Source organism: Prenolepis imparis, unplaced genomic scaffold (genome assembly GCF_030444845.1).
Source record: "Prenolepis imparis isolate NDT839.2.m4 unplaced genomic scaffold, iyPreImpa1.0 SCAF_14, whole genome shotgun sequence".
NCBI lineage: Eukaryota > Metazoa > Arthropoda > Insecta > Hymenoptera > Formicidae > Prenolepis > Prenolepis imparis.
In genome coordinates, this window is record NW_028141172.1 from 8,940,730 (window position 1) to 8,955,431 (window position 14,702).

Sequence of the window (14,702 nt, forward strand, 5' to 3'; positions counted from 1 at the left end):
AAGCAGTGGTATCAACGCAGAGTACTACATAAAACTGGGCTGTCTCTTCTCGCCGTCGTCACGCGAATTGGCCGATCTTTATTAATTATTATCTCTCTTATTATTGAGAATATCGCAAAATGGTAGAGGACTTTTCTACTCGGTTTAACTAGCTCTACCTGCACACGACGGTTGATGCGACTATTACCGGACACCCTGTATATATATATATATATATATATATATATATATATATATATATAGAATTTAAGAAAAATGAAGACTATGCATATATTTTTGTATATATTTCTCCAATATATATGTATATAATGTATAATGCAAAATATTAGTAAACAAAATGTATAATGCAAAATATTAGTAAACAAAATGTATAATGCAAAATATTAGTTTCTTGCTTAAAAATTCTTATTGCAAAAATGGATAATTAGAATAAGATATTTATCTTTGTTAAAATTTTATTTTAGGAAGGTGAAGGTCTGCTTCCTGTTCGCTGGATGGCACCGGAATCCCTAGCGAACGGAATATTTACTTCTCAGAGCGATGTTTGGTCATTCGGAGTACTAATGTGGGAGATTACATCATTGGGTGAGCAACCTTACTCTACAACAAAATCTAATCTCGAAGTGATAAGTTACGTACGCGAGGGAGGCAAGTTGCAGATGCCTCTCGATTGTCCATCCTCATTATATCAGTTGATGCAGCGTTGCTGGGGTGTAGCAAATGCCAGACCAAATTTTAAACTTTGTCTGAACAATATTATAGATCTAAGAAGTGACGCAGAATTGCATCCAATATGAATATTATCTAGTTGGCACAATTAATTAATTAATTATTTGAACATGTGTATATTAAAGCGAAACAAATTTTTGCACATCTATTTGAGATATTTGAAAATATGTCTGTATTATACGTCTGTATACATATTTGCATAAAAATAATTTTAAACTTTAGCATATATTTTGTTTACTAACACTGAAAAATAAAAAAAGAGTAAGTAGTTATACCAGTGTTCAAATAGATAACTACTTTTGATTTTAGTTATAAATGGCATTTAGAGATAGGTGAAATCTCTATAAAATGTGTAATGTACTAAATTCTATACAAATAACATTTTTAAAACATCTGTTTTTATATATCTGATCAAAATTCTTCATGCATATCAAAAATATTTTGTATGTCAAACAGGAAATAAAGAAGGACGCGAGAATGGGTTAATAAAGCTTAATAAAAATTTACATTTATCTGTTTCTGTTAGCAAATAAGTCATGGAAAGCCTGACTCTTTTGTTGGATTAGCTTAGTCTAATAATTCGTCTAATAATTATAATTTATATTCTAATAATTTGGTTTACGTATTAGTTTCAGATTACTCAGTTAATTTCTTTAAGTAACAGTGGCTCTATCTTAATTCAACTTCTTTTTCCATGAATGCGTTTATTATCACTGACACTTTTAACAATGTTTATATTTCAACATTAAACGTTTTTATTATCATTTTCTTTATAATCATAAAAATTTTATATATTCCTGTATTTAAAAACATCTTATAAATATATTTTAATGTAAACAAATGTTCTGGAGAGCACAATGCTATGAACTTTTGACAATGTTATAACTTTCGATTTATGTCTGGTGAAAATATGTACATACATATGTGACATATATATATATATGTATATGAATTAAATATATATCTATATATATAATTTTTTTATAGTCAAATCAGTATAGAAGTGGTATTAAATATGCTTATTAATAATGCGTATACTGGTAAACAATTATTTGGCGAGGTATATTTTATACTTGTTTTATTATGAAATTTTCGTTATAATTACTTATTTTTTATCACAATGTATTACATATCATATATTGTAAATGGTGTACGTATTTTTCTGTTTCTTTCGGAGATATGTTGTATATCAATATAATTTATGCTAATTATTTAATAAACTCGTTTTTCGTGATAATTAATTACAAAATTTTGATTGATAAAACAATCAAAATTAAAATAATATTAATTTTAGATACGTGATTTTGCGGGAATAAATATAAGACCCTCATATTTAAAATATAATATTCACTACAAGTTAATAACACGTTCTCATGAAATGGACGATCAGATGCAATTTTTTCACCGTTTGTTCGAATGAGAGAATCGAGAAGCTCAATACGTATAAAATATAAATACAGTAAAACACTCATTTTTATTAAATGTCCAATAATATATCATAAATATTTAAAATAATTTTTTACATATTTTAATATTTTATATATTTATTATTTATTTATAAATTACATGTTTCTTACGTGAGCACTTGGTTTCAATTATTTTCTTGATTATTTCTAATTATATTGTATTATATTGTAAATGTGTTTAAATGTATTTAATGTTAAATTAGTTTTTATATATTATTCAGTTTTATTGTTTATATAAACATTAATAATTTTTACGTAATGCTTATTATACATATATGTATATGTATGTGTATATGATATTATGTATATTAATTATACTTATAACACTCTATTAAATATTAATATAAAGATATGTTAAATAATATAATATAAATATAAGATAGAAAATTTAATATATAATTTAATATAGTAGGATATAAACATTAATATTTGATTTATTATTAATATTTACTTAGTACATTCAATAACGTAATAGTTAATATTAATATTAGCAATACTATTTTATATTAATGTTTACAATAATTAATATTTTATTATTAATATCTTTATAATATTAGACATATATTAATGGTGTTTATTTTTCTTGTAATATAACGAAAATTTTAATAACGAACTTTAATGTAATTATAATTTCAACATGCCAAAATATATAATTTTACATATATGTTTATTTCGTATCTTTTAAAAAATTTTTCTACGACTTCTTAAATATATGTATGACATTGCGCAATAATATTAATTTTTTTTCACATTATAATTTTTTAATCATGGAATAAGATAAATAAAGTAAAATCAGAATGTATAATTGAAAATATGTATATGTATATTAATTACCATTAGTAATTTTCTTTTATCTTTCTTAAAGAGGAAGGTAAAGTACAAGAAAACAAAGAAAAATAAAATTCACACCTTGAAAATATTTTTTAATTATAATTAGGTATATTATTTACTATGCGCGTTTTAATAAGATAATTATAGAAAATAGGAAAAAATCGAGATAATATAAAATAAAAAAATTAATCAAATTGTGTGAGTTACTAATTTAACTACAAACACACATTAAATTGCAAAATTAAAATTGTTTAGGACTTTAAGAACTAAATGATACTGATTAAATTAAAAGTAAAGCTATTATTTTTTTTAAAGAAATTAAATAATTATGTACAAGTGCACAATTTCTAAAAATTCATTGTATAAACATCTCTATTTATGTACATTAATAGAATTGTGAAAAAAATGTTTTATATTAAAGAAAAAAAAAATCTTTTTTAAAAAATTATTGTGTTTCAAAATATGAATACGATGTTTAAATAGATGTGTTTTTACTATAAAACTTTTGTACTGCGTAAAAAGGTAATTAAATTGTGTTTCTCATATGAAAGTCACATTGATTTAATTTACTTGTAAAAAGTTGAATTTTGCATTACTGATTCCGTATCATTAGAACAAAATTTTTAATTCTTCTCACATTACAGTAGAATAAAAATTCAGAAAAAAGATAGAAAAATGTAAAATAATGTACTTATTTCATACATTATCCAATAAATTGTAACAAGGAAAGAAATAATTCTTTATAAAAATAAGACAAAAATAAAAAATATAATTCTGTTTGCATATACCATACAATTTTCTTAAATAAATTTCTTGAAAATTATTTTATATGTATTAGACACAAAGTGTTTCTTGAAAACTCTAATTATGTATTGACTTTTATCGATTTACTAACGATCGAATAAGATGATTATTACGTATAACCTTGAGAAGCTTTTGATACATAAGATTATGTATTTCATATGTTATCATACCGCAAACGTCGTCAGTTTTCGGTGATCTTTCGAAGTGGTAACATCGGAATTAAGCAATTCATTTTTGGCTAAAGTGATTCGGCTCGTGATTCTACAAAGATAGATTAAGGTAAGTCAAATACAAAACATTTAGATATTCCTTTTAAATATAATCATGTAAAAATTAGTAAAGAATTCGCTATCTTAGAGGTTTCAATTTCTAAAAGATATTTTATGCAATGTATAAGTAAACGTTTAAATGTTTTTTTTATTTCAATAATTATCTATATTATTTTGCATATTGCATATAACATGAAAACAGATTTAGATGTAACATCTTTTTATTTTTTGATCATTTTAATACATAATAAGAAAAATAAAAATAAAAAAATGGATTAAGCCTTGATATAATTTTTCCCTAATAGATATCTAAAATCAATATTTTCTCATATATTAAATTAAATATGTAATAAATATAAAAAAAATATAAGCCCAATGGATATTAATTTACTTTCTTAGAGAAATGCTTATACAATAATAAAAGTAAAAATGAAAAGTTTGCATTATTTTGTTTGATTTGCTGATGGAACATATATCGACAAAATTTGAAATAAACTTAACATCAACATGTTTCTTATCCGTTTCTTCAAAGTATACATTACTTACACGTGACACATAAACCTGGTGATAATAACTTATTGGTAACAAGCATTATAAATTCCAAAGAAGTCCAGTTATTAAATGGAATTATTTATACATATTTTATACTTAAATGTATAATTTCATATATTATATAAAAATACGTGGTGGCCATCGCACTTGGTACCTTACATTGAATTTGCGCGAGATGTTGTCGGAAATGTAACCATATATTTGGAAGACAATTGGGAGATCTTGAAGAGAGGCCCTAAAGTGGATTATGTCGTTATTCCGAATTTCAGGGACAAAGTCATGCAAATTTGGGGACTGCTATTTTACGAGTAATACATACATTTAAGAAACACAATAATGATTATAACTTATTAAAATATATTTTATTTTCAGCTTTTAAAATTAAAAAAAATACAAAGACATGCATTTTTATACGGTTATTGTTAGAATTTGTAGAAGCTTAATTAGAGAGAGATTTATGACAAAATTTCCCGGTTATTTTAGAAAGAAATTTATAACGTCATATTAATTTAATACGTTAGAAATATATGTATTGATGCTTAAAGTAATTTTAATAAATGACAATAATACATGTATAAATAATACATGTAAAAAATTTATTTAGAAAGAATTTAATACGTCAGAAATTTATGTATTGATGCTTAAAGTAATTTTCATAAGTAATTTTAATAAATGACAATAATACATGTACATATAACCCTAAAATTATAGAATAACTACATTTATATGTATTTATCATGTAATATAGCTACATTTATTTATTTATAAATTCAAAAAATCAATTTAAAATTAATTGGATTACTATATACAAGTTTAAGTTTTAATGTTAAGGACATATGTTATTATATCTTTATCATTGAATTTATTGTGTACTTTTATTATATTGTATGAGTATATCTACATTTTTTTGTATTAATCAAAGAATTGTTAGAAGATTTATTTTATCACACATCGAAGAAAAAATATGGGAAACATAAAATATCTGGCTTATTATATTTTTGATAAAGAGAGATAAAGAGAAATGCACTTAAAGTTATAAATAAGATAATTGGAGATATAATTAACATAATACATGAAAATACATTGTTACAAAAAATTAAACTTTTTTTGTATATCAAAGTATAATTAATTCATTTATATGTGCTTGTTAAAATACTATTTTTTGCTTGATAGGATAAATAATCTTGAATCTTGAAAATAAAAATATTTGAATTATTTTGCACCATTATATATGCAACTTATAGTTTTAATACAAGCTAAAAATGCAGGCTTATAACAAATATCGACATAATCCTGTTATGTATAATTTTCAGTGAAACATATATTTTCTACAATGAAGAATTACATCCTGCTGGGTTTAAAACTGTAGCAATACGTGCAATAGCTCATGATATAATATATCACTGGTTCGGTGATCTCTTGAATCCGTGTTGTTTTAAACATTGGTGGTTAAACGAGGGCTTCATTAAGTTCGTCGAAACGTATATCGTTGATAAGGTTTTTTATTATTATTATTATTTTTATATTATTATTATTATTTTTATATTATTATTATTATTTTTATATTATTATTATTATTTTTATATTATTATTATTATTTTTATATTATTATTATTATTTTTATATTTTTATTATTTTTTATATTATTATTATTATTTTATATTATTATTATTTTTTTATATTATTATTATTTTTTTATATTATTATTATTATTTTTATATTATTATTATTATTTTTATATTATTATTATTTTTATATTATTATTATTTTTATATTATTATTATTATTTTTATATTATTATTATTATTTTTATATTATTATTATTATTTTTATATTATTATTATTATTTTTATATTATTATTATTATTTTTATATTATTATTATTATTTTTATATTATTATTATTATTTTTATATTATTATTATTTTTATATTATTATTATTATTTTTATATTATTATTATTTTTATATTATTATTATTATTTTTATATTATTATTATTATTTTTATATTATTATTATTATTTTTATATTATTATTATTATTTTATATATTATTATTATTATTATTTTTATATTATTATTATTATTTTATGTTATTATTATTTTTTATATTATTATTATTATTTTTATTATAAATTATTATTATAAATTTCTAATACTAATTTATAAGACATTTTCTGTTGATATCGTGACAACATAAAAAGATCTGAAATTGTCTCCCCTCTATTAGTTAAAAATAGAAGAAATATAAAAAAATATTAAATATATAATATTAAATATAAGATAAATTTTAAATATCCTTTTTTTTAATTTCTTACAATATTTTAATAATAATTTTAAAAAAGACATTATAGAGCAGATAGCAAGTATATTTAAATTTTGTATTATAATTTGGAAAATTTTGTAAGTTTATTTTTTGAATAATTTTAATATTATTTATATGTCAAAATACTTACATATCACGTGTAAATTTACAACTACTATAAAATTATATAATATTATATTATACAAAATATAAGAGCTTTCTTTAAAAATAACGAATAATTGCATATATCAGTGCGTATTATAATGCAAGTATTGTTAATGCAATCTTATTTTCTGTCTCTAGGTCTTTCCAAATTCTCGGATGATGGACTTGTTCATAATTCAAGATCTACACGAATCGCGTTATTTAGACGTTTATTTTCCTTCCGATATTTATGGAGAATTTGCAAGAGATACATTTAAAAAGTTTACAATTCAATCACTTTCTATTCGTTATCGTATTATAGGTATGTATATATGTATGTATATCTGTGAATTATATATAATTTAATTACTTTAAATTAAAATGTATATATACATATTATATATTTATATAAAAAAAATTGTAAATAATATAATTAAACAATAGTTAAATTGCTAATCATAAATATCTAACAATAAGAAGAGATTAAAAAATTTTAATTTTACATTTATTTCTTTTAATTTTGATTAGCCTATAAAAGAAAAAAATTTAGTAAAAATAAAGATAAGAGGAAGCACTTCCGATGATCTTGACCTCGACATATGTTGTCCCTGCCATATGATGGCTCTGAACAATATTTTAGAAAGGTTTTAGCGTCGGTTATTTTTCATTAAAGAGTTATTAACAAATAAAATTGACAATGTAAATATGAGTTTAACTCCATACTTTGAATTTAACCTGGCGTAAATACTACATTATTTGCATATTTACGTTTATAGATATTTTAAATGTTGTTCATGGTCATCACATTAACAACATATGTCAAGGTCAAAGTCAAGGGAAAGTGCCTCCGCTCATCTTTATTTTTACTAAATTATTTTACCTTAAAATTATTTAAAGTATATATGTACATATATAATTATACATATTTATATAATATTTACATAATATAATTATATAATTTATATTACTATAATAGGACCCATTTTATGGCGCATGTTAGAAAGTGTATTTCCCAATAATACATTTTGGATGAGTATCAACACATATTTCAACACGAAGTAAGTGACAAACACATTGTAATATAAGTATAATAGTTATATATCAAAAAAATATATATATAAAAACATGCAGGAAAGTATATATACAGAATAAAAATAAAAATGTATTTTTTTTAAACAAGATAAAAAGATATACATTAAGTTCATAAAATTAGTGTGTCCAATATATGAGTATCCAAATTTGCCTATGTAACATACAAAAATTTGAAAAATAAAGAATCAGTGAACGTTAATAAAAAGTTAAATCGGTCCACAAAGTAGTTAATAAAAACAGACGAGATCAACTATAATAAAAATACATATATACAAAAGTACTCAGATAAAGTAAACAATAATATATATTGAATTCTTTAAATATAACAAATTTAATATTTCATAAAATATAATAATAAAAAATTAAGTAATTAAGGAAACAAATTATATATTAGCATTATTTTATGCAATCTGTTGATTGTCACTTTATTTTGTTAAGAAATCACGTTTAAGCAATAAAATATATATCAAAGCAGCATATTTTTATTCAACAAGAAATTGTTTGGTTTTACATGTTAAATAAATAATAATATATATGATAACAATTACATATAATATGTTTAACTAAATACTTTGTAATAATGTATTAACAAAGAAATTTTATCTCGTTTATTCTATATTTCATGGTGCTTTCAATAATGTGATTTTATTTTATGATAAGAATTTGTAATTGTTACTGCAAAACGAGGTTTGCATCTAGACAAAATAATTCTTCGATATACACAACAAATTACAAATCCATTAAAAAATGTTGTCTATGTTTGAATCTGGCTTGCATCAAAAGTTGCAACATTTTTATAGAACTATAAATTATTATTATATTGTAGATAAATTATAGATTTTGTCATATTAAACAATTTCGCGTTTTTTGTGTTAATTGGTCCATTTTTGGATCAAATCATTTAAGAAATTTAAATCTCGCGCGTTTTGTTTATTTTTAAAATATAATTCGGTTCGAATAACTCGCGAATTTTGTAGAATTTTCGTTAAAGTGTTTTTTTTTTGTTTATTGATTATATTTAAAGTAATTTATTTCAAATTGAATTGGAGTTAATTTATAATTTCAGATTTTTATGTAGTTTTAAGATTATAGAATTTGATAAAAAGAGAAAAAGGATCTTAATCGTTAATTGAAACTTGTTTGATTTGGAAAGTAATTCTTTTTGTTTAAACGCGTCGATCTCCTTTTTTGAGCATCTATTTGAAGATTAAAATTTGAAATTCGATTGTGTAATCATTTGTTGCCACACTATTGTCAGCGACAACTGATGTTATTATAATATACCTTTCGACAGCGACAATTATTCAAAGTTCGATTAAATTCTTTGACTTATTTTAACCTAAAAAAATATTCTTTCAAAGTTGTTATTAAAATAATAACTTAAAATAATATCTTCAAGCTGTATTCGTAATTAAAACGAATAATTAAGATTTTATATCTTCTGAATGTGAATCAATTATATTGTATGTAATATTTATTTCTACAACGTTAAATTTTACAGATCGACCTACTTAATTCGATAACTCCCGATGATCTATGGGAATATTATGCAGACCGCCATAGATCAAACAAAAATTAAGGACTACAAACTAAATATAAAACAAGTGATGAATAGTTGGACTAAACAGAATTATTGTCCTGTGCTAAATGCGATACGAGATTATTCTAGAGCTTACGTGAATATATCGATGGACGAAAAATTCAAGCAAATACCATTTTTTATACCCGTCACCTATACTACGAAAACGAACATCAATTTCAACATAAGTTTGCCAAATATTGATTATTGTTTAACGGAGTCAAATCCCGAGTCAAAAATATCCATTAAAAATGAAGATCAATGGATCATTATCAATATACAACAAACTGGTAAATATGATCACATAATAGTATATTCTTATATTAGTATACATATATTTATTAAAGCTCCTGGATCCTCGCCGCGGCTATGTTGGATTCTGACGTCAGAGGCGAGAAAATACACGCTTAAAATTCTTAGATGCCAATTTTAAATGAAAATAAGATACTTCAATGAAACACTATTTTAGAAATGGCTTTAGCACACTTTTAAAATACCTCGAAAACTATATTTTTCCCTTGACAATTAATCAACAACCATAAAATAATTGTGATATCAGACTTTGTCATGAGGAATGACTGCGCATGTGTGAAGACCAGACGGACTGGGCTTAATATTATTTACAGTTATTTTACAGCTGTTGATTGATTATAAAGGGAAAAGGATAGTTTTCGAGATATTTTAAGAATGTGCTAAAGCCATTCGAAGTGCTGTTTCATCGAAATATCTTTTTATTTCGAAATGGCATCTAGGAATTTTTTAGTGTGTTTTCTCGCCTCTGACGTCACAATTCCAATATGGTCGGCGAGAAGCCAGGATCGAGCCTTAAATCATAATTATTTCCTTATTATTATCCATATTTTCTTTTATTATATTAAAAAGATCTTTTATTAAATATTTAAATTCTAATCAATTTTTATATAAAGATTAAAATTATATTTCACATATTTACAAATAATAATATTCTTTTAAAGTATTCTGCAATATTGCCATCAAATTTATACAACTTCAAATTCTGTACGTCGTTTAATTTCTTGGAGTTTAATTTTTCATTCCAATTAACGGCGTAAAATAATTTTATAATTGATAATATTGATAAGAAATTTGCATTTTTTATTATAATATACATATGTATAAAAATATTAATTTCTTATACAGCTTTACATGCTTAAAATATAAGAAAATAAACTATATATGATTTGAAATATTTTTTATTATATTCATTCAAAAAAATAATCGATAAAATTTATTTGTTGAATAATAGGATACTATCGCGTCAACTATGATCCCGAGAATTGGCGAAGAATTGCACGTTATTTGAATTCTGAAAATTATACAAATATACATGTTTTTAATCGAGCACAAATTATCGATGACGCGTTTCATCTTGCGTTGGAGAAAAAACTTCTCTATATTCTGGGATCTTGGGAGCTATTTACCGAAAAGAGAGAAAAATTACATAGCATGGTACCCTATGATCAAAGCTTTTGAATATTTGTCGAACATTTTTGCAATTATAAATGTACCTGACAAGGATCTTCCTCCAGTACTCCAGGTATTTTACAAGTTGTAAAGTTTATCGAAAATCGTAATATAGATATTAGAGGTCAATACATATAAACTATTTTATATCATAATTCTGATATAAGTTCATAAAATAGGATAATAGATAGTTATGAAAAAAAAAACTTAATTATGTGCTAATTATATATGATAAACTTTTAATGATATGTTATTGATGCTTTTAATAATATGCTATTAAATTTTTCTACAAATCTTGATACAATTTTATGCATATCTTTTTTTACTGTTAATCGCAATGAAATTTTACAATTTTTATTTTAAATGAGATCATGTAATATAAATTTTGTTTTTACTTAATTTATATTTTGTTTTTCTTATAAACTTCTGCTGAAAAGACAAACTTTAATTTATAACTTAATTTAATTCACAGTTCAGAGTATCATATCCAAATTTTGAATTTGCGTAAAATTAAAAGTGTAAAAATAAGCGATTTTTTCATATATTATTAATTTGCTAAAAAAGGAATTAAAGGAAAAATTATTTGAAAAATAATTCATAACGTTAGAAATTTAAGTGAATTTATTAATTCGGAGCTTATTTTAATCATTAACTGAAGTGATATAATATATAGTAATTGTGGTAAATAAAAATGTGTATTTTTTCTTCACATATATTATATTTAATTTTGTATATAATCTCATAGAAAAATGTATGTTTTAAATTGTAGGAAGTATTAGTGAAAATAAAAGTGTTGTTTGAACACAGAAATGAGTACATATATACATTCATATATAGATACGAGGATATACACGATCAAATGGAACCCATCGAAGACGATTGAGTAAATATTTAAAACAGGAACTCATAAAATGGGAATGTGTTATCAATAATTACTTGTGCATAGAAGAAGCCAAAAATAAATTGGACTTGTATGTACAAAATTGTACAATAAATAAGTAAGCTTTCTTTTAATCTTAATTATTTTTGTGTATATTTTTTTATATCCCGTACGCATATGTTAGATAAATTACGTTAAAGAAAATGCCATATAAAATCAAATATAAATATATGTATACCTATTATAATATTGTATATAATATATGCCACATACGTATGTGTTTCTTGTTAACCTAATATAATTTCTGTTCATATATACAGAAAGAATAATAAAAAGAAATAAATGAAAAGCCGTTACAAGAATAATCTCTACATAGTTTTTTCAACATGAAGTAAATTTTGAAGAAATAAGAGAAAATTATTCTTATATTTCCTATATAAATTATTCATATAAATTTTTATATATCATATTATACTATATATTATACTATATTATACTATTATATACGTATATATATATATATATATATATATATATATATATATATATATATATATGTATACATATGTGTATATATATATATATATATACATTGGAATTTTTTTTAGATTTCTTAATATATTCGATTTAAAAAATCGACACAATAGAAAAATATAAAAAATATATAAAAATGATAAAGAATAATAAAATATAAAATAGAATATAAAAAATAAAAATACAAATTAAGAAAAAATAAAAAAAAATTTTCTTCAAAAAATACATTGCAAAAAAAATTCTTATAATTATTATTTATCCATTATTCTTCTTATCATTGTTTCCGTATGTACAAACAGAGATTATACAAAAGAAAGGACTCATTAGCGGATACATTATATATATATATATATATATATATATATATATATATATATGTATATAATATATTTGCTTATATTTGCTTATATATGAATCTTTTTTCCGCATATTTATTCTATTATTAAAAAAGAGATGTAAAGTCGATACTTGCATATATCGAAGATCGTGTCACTGCTTTTCCGCGATATTGATTGGTTGTGCCGATGTCGAATAATCGTGCGAGGAAACCTCTTGACATTAATTTTATTATTTCCGAGTTATTTCGCGTTGTAAAAAGCTGTCTCAAACACGACCGCACTGTTTGACAGCTGTCACAAATCTAAGATGTCCGCCGTGAGATGTGAATTTTGCTTAATATCCTTGAAATTGTCTAATTATTGTGCTTATTTCAGGATGATGATTTATTTTTTTATAAAAGTTTAAACTTTGAGTTAAAAAATTAAGGCCTGTGTAAGTCGTAGAACATTTTCTTCGGGTTCATTTTGTAGGCCTTGAAGAGACCTTTAAAACGCGCCCACAGAAAATGTTTTAGGCTTTATAAAGGCCTTAATTTTCGCGAAAAACGTTCAAACTTATTTGATTGCAAAAATTAAGGCCTGTATAAGTCCTAGAACATTTTCTGTAGGCTCGTTTTGTAGGCCTTTTTGACGTTAAATGTAAAATATCTTGTAAAATATTCAGTTTTCGGTAATCTTACTTTAATACTTTTACGGAATAATGAGACAAATCATAATTGATGTAAAAAAACACATAGTTGCTTTTAAGAAAAAGTACGCAGTTGCATGTTGCAAATTACATAAATTTTTTTATTCCAAATTTTTTCCAAAACCCCATTCCTGTCTCCCACCCAGTAGGTAGGGGGGAGGTTTTCACCCTTTAACTTTGGGAGAGACTCGGTTAACGTTATTCAGCCGAGTCTTTCCTCAATCCCCGGTGTTGGGGAGGAAGATTATTACTCCCCTTCGCCATCACGTTCCCCTACGGGGGGTATGCCTCTATAAGGCCTAGAACATTTTTTGTGGGCTCGTTTTGTAGACTTTGAAAAACCCTTTAAAACCCGCCCAAGTCCGTTGCTTTACGACTTATAGTTTGATTAATTTTCGCGAATAACTTTCAAAATTAAAATTCTAAAATGTAAAAAACTATAATTCTTACAATAGAATATTTGCCTTGTTAATTTCTGTCAAAAATTATTATAATTGAAGATAAGGTGTTATAACATATTATATACAACATATAACTATTTTTATATTTTTAACGTATTATTATTTTATAATTTAATTAGCAAATTAACGTTTTATTAATATTTTTTGACAGAAATCAATTAATTAAAACGTTATATCCTAATTAAGTTTTGAAATAATGTGTTATAAAAATTTAAATAATATATTTAAAAAATAATATGCATGTTATAATACTTTAAAATCGGTTAATTTTTTGACAGTTATCAACTGATTTCTATCAACAAACTTTATATTAGTTTTTTGAAAATATAATTCTTTTGAATGTAAAATCGAAGATTGGCGCGCGCATAGCGCGCGCTTGTTTTGGTTTAGTAATATAAAGATGCTATAAGTTAAATCGATAATAAATATGTCAAAAACTAGAACATTTCTTTTTGTTTATTGTAGAATTTCCCCTGGGTGGGAGAAATGGACATATTGTAATGGTTTAAAGAGAGCGAACGTTAGTGCATGGTACACTGCATATTTGATG

General features: G+C 22.9%; 1 protein-coding gene across 1 annotated transcript; it reads left to right on the top strand.

Annotated features, from left to right (window-relative positions):
* Positions 1-4,788: 4,788 nt before the first annotated feature.
* Positions 4,789-14,702, top strand: LOC145945682 (aminopeptidase N-like). The gene is made up of 8 exons (XM_083054783.1): positions 4,789-4,959; positions 5,965-6,148; positions 7,258-7,420; positions 8,075-8,156; positions 9,692-10,059; positions 11,034-11,324; positions 12,021-12,249; positions 14,618-14,702. Exons 1-5 carry the CDS (start codon positions 4,931-4,933, stop codon positions 9,711-9,713), a joined length of 480 nt encoding a protein of 159 aa, XP_082910909.1. The 5' UTR covers positions 4,789-4,930; the 3' UTR covers positions 9,714-10,059; positions 11,034-11,324; positions 12,021-12,249; positions 14,618-14,702.

Coding starts and splice junctions, on each gene's coding strand:
- LOC145945682 (XM_083054783.1), top strand. CDS start 4,931: ATGCAAATTTGGGGACTGCTATTTTACGA. Junction 4,960..5,964: donor TGGGGACTGCTATTTTACGA/GTAATACATACA, acceptor TATAATTTTCAG/TGAAACATATATTTTCTACA. Junction 8,157..9,691: donor AACACATATTTCAACACGAA/GTAAGTGACAAA, acceptor TAAATTTTACAG/ATCGACCTACTTAATTCGAT.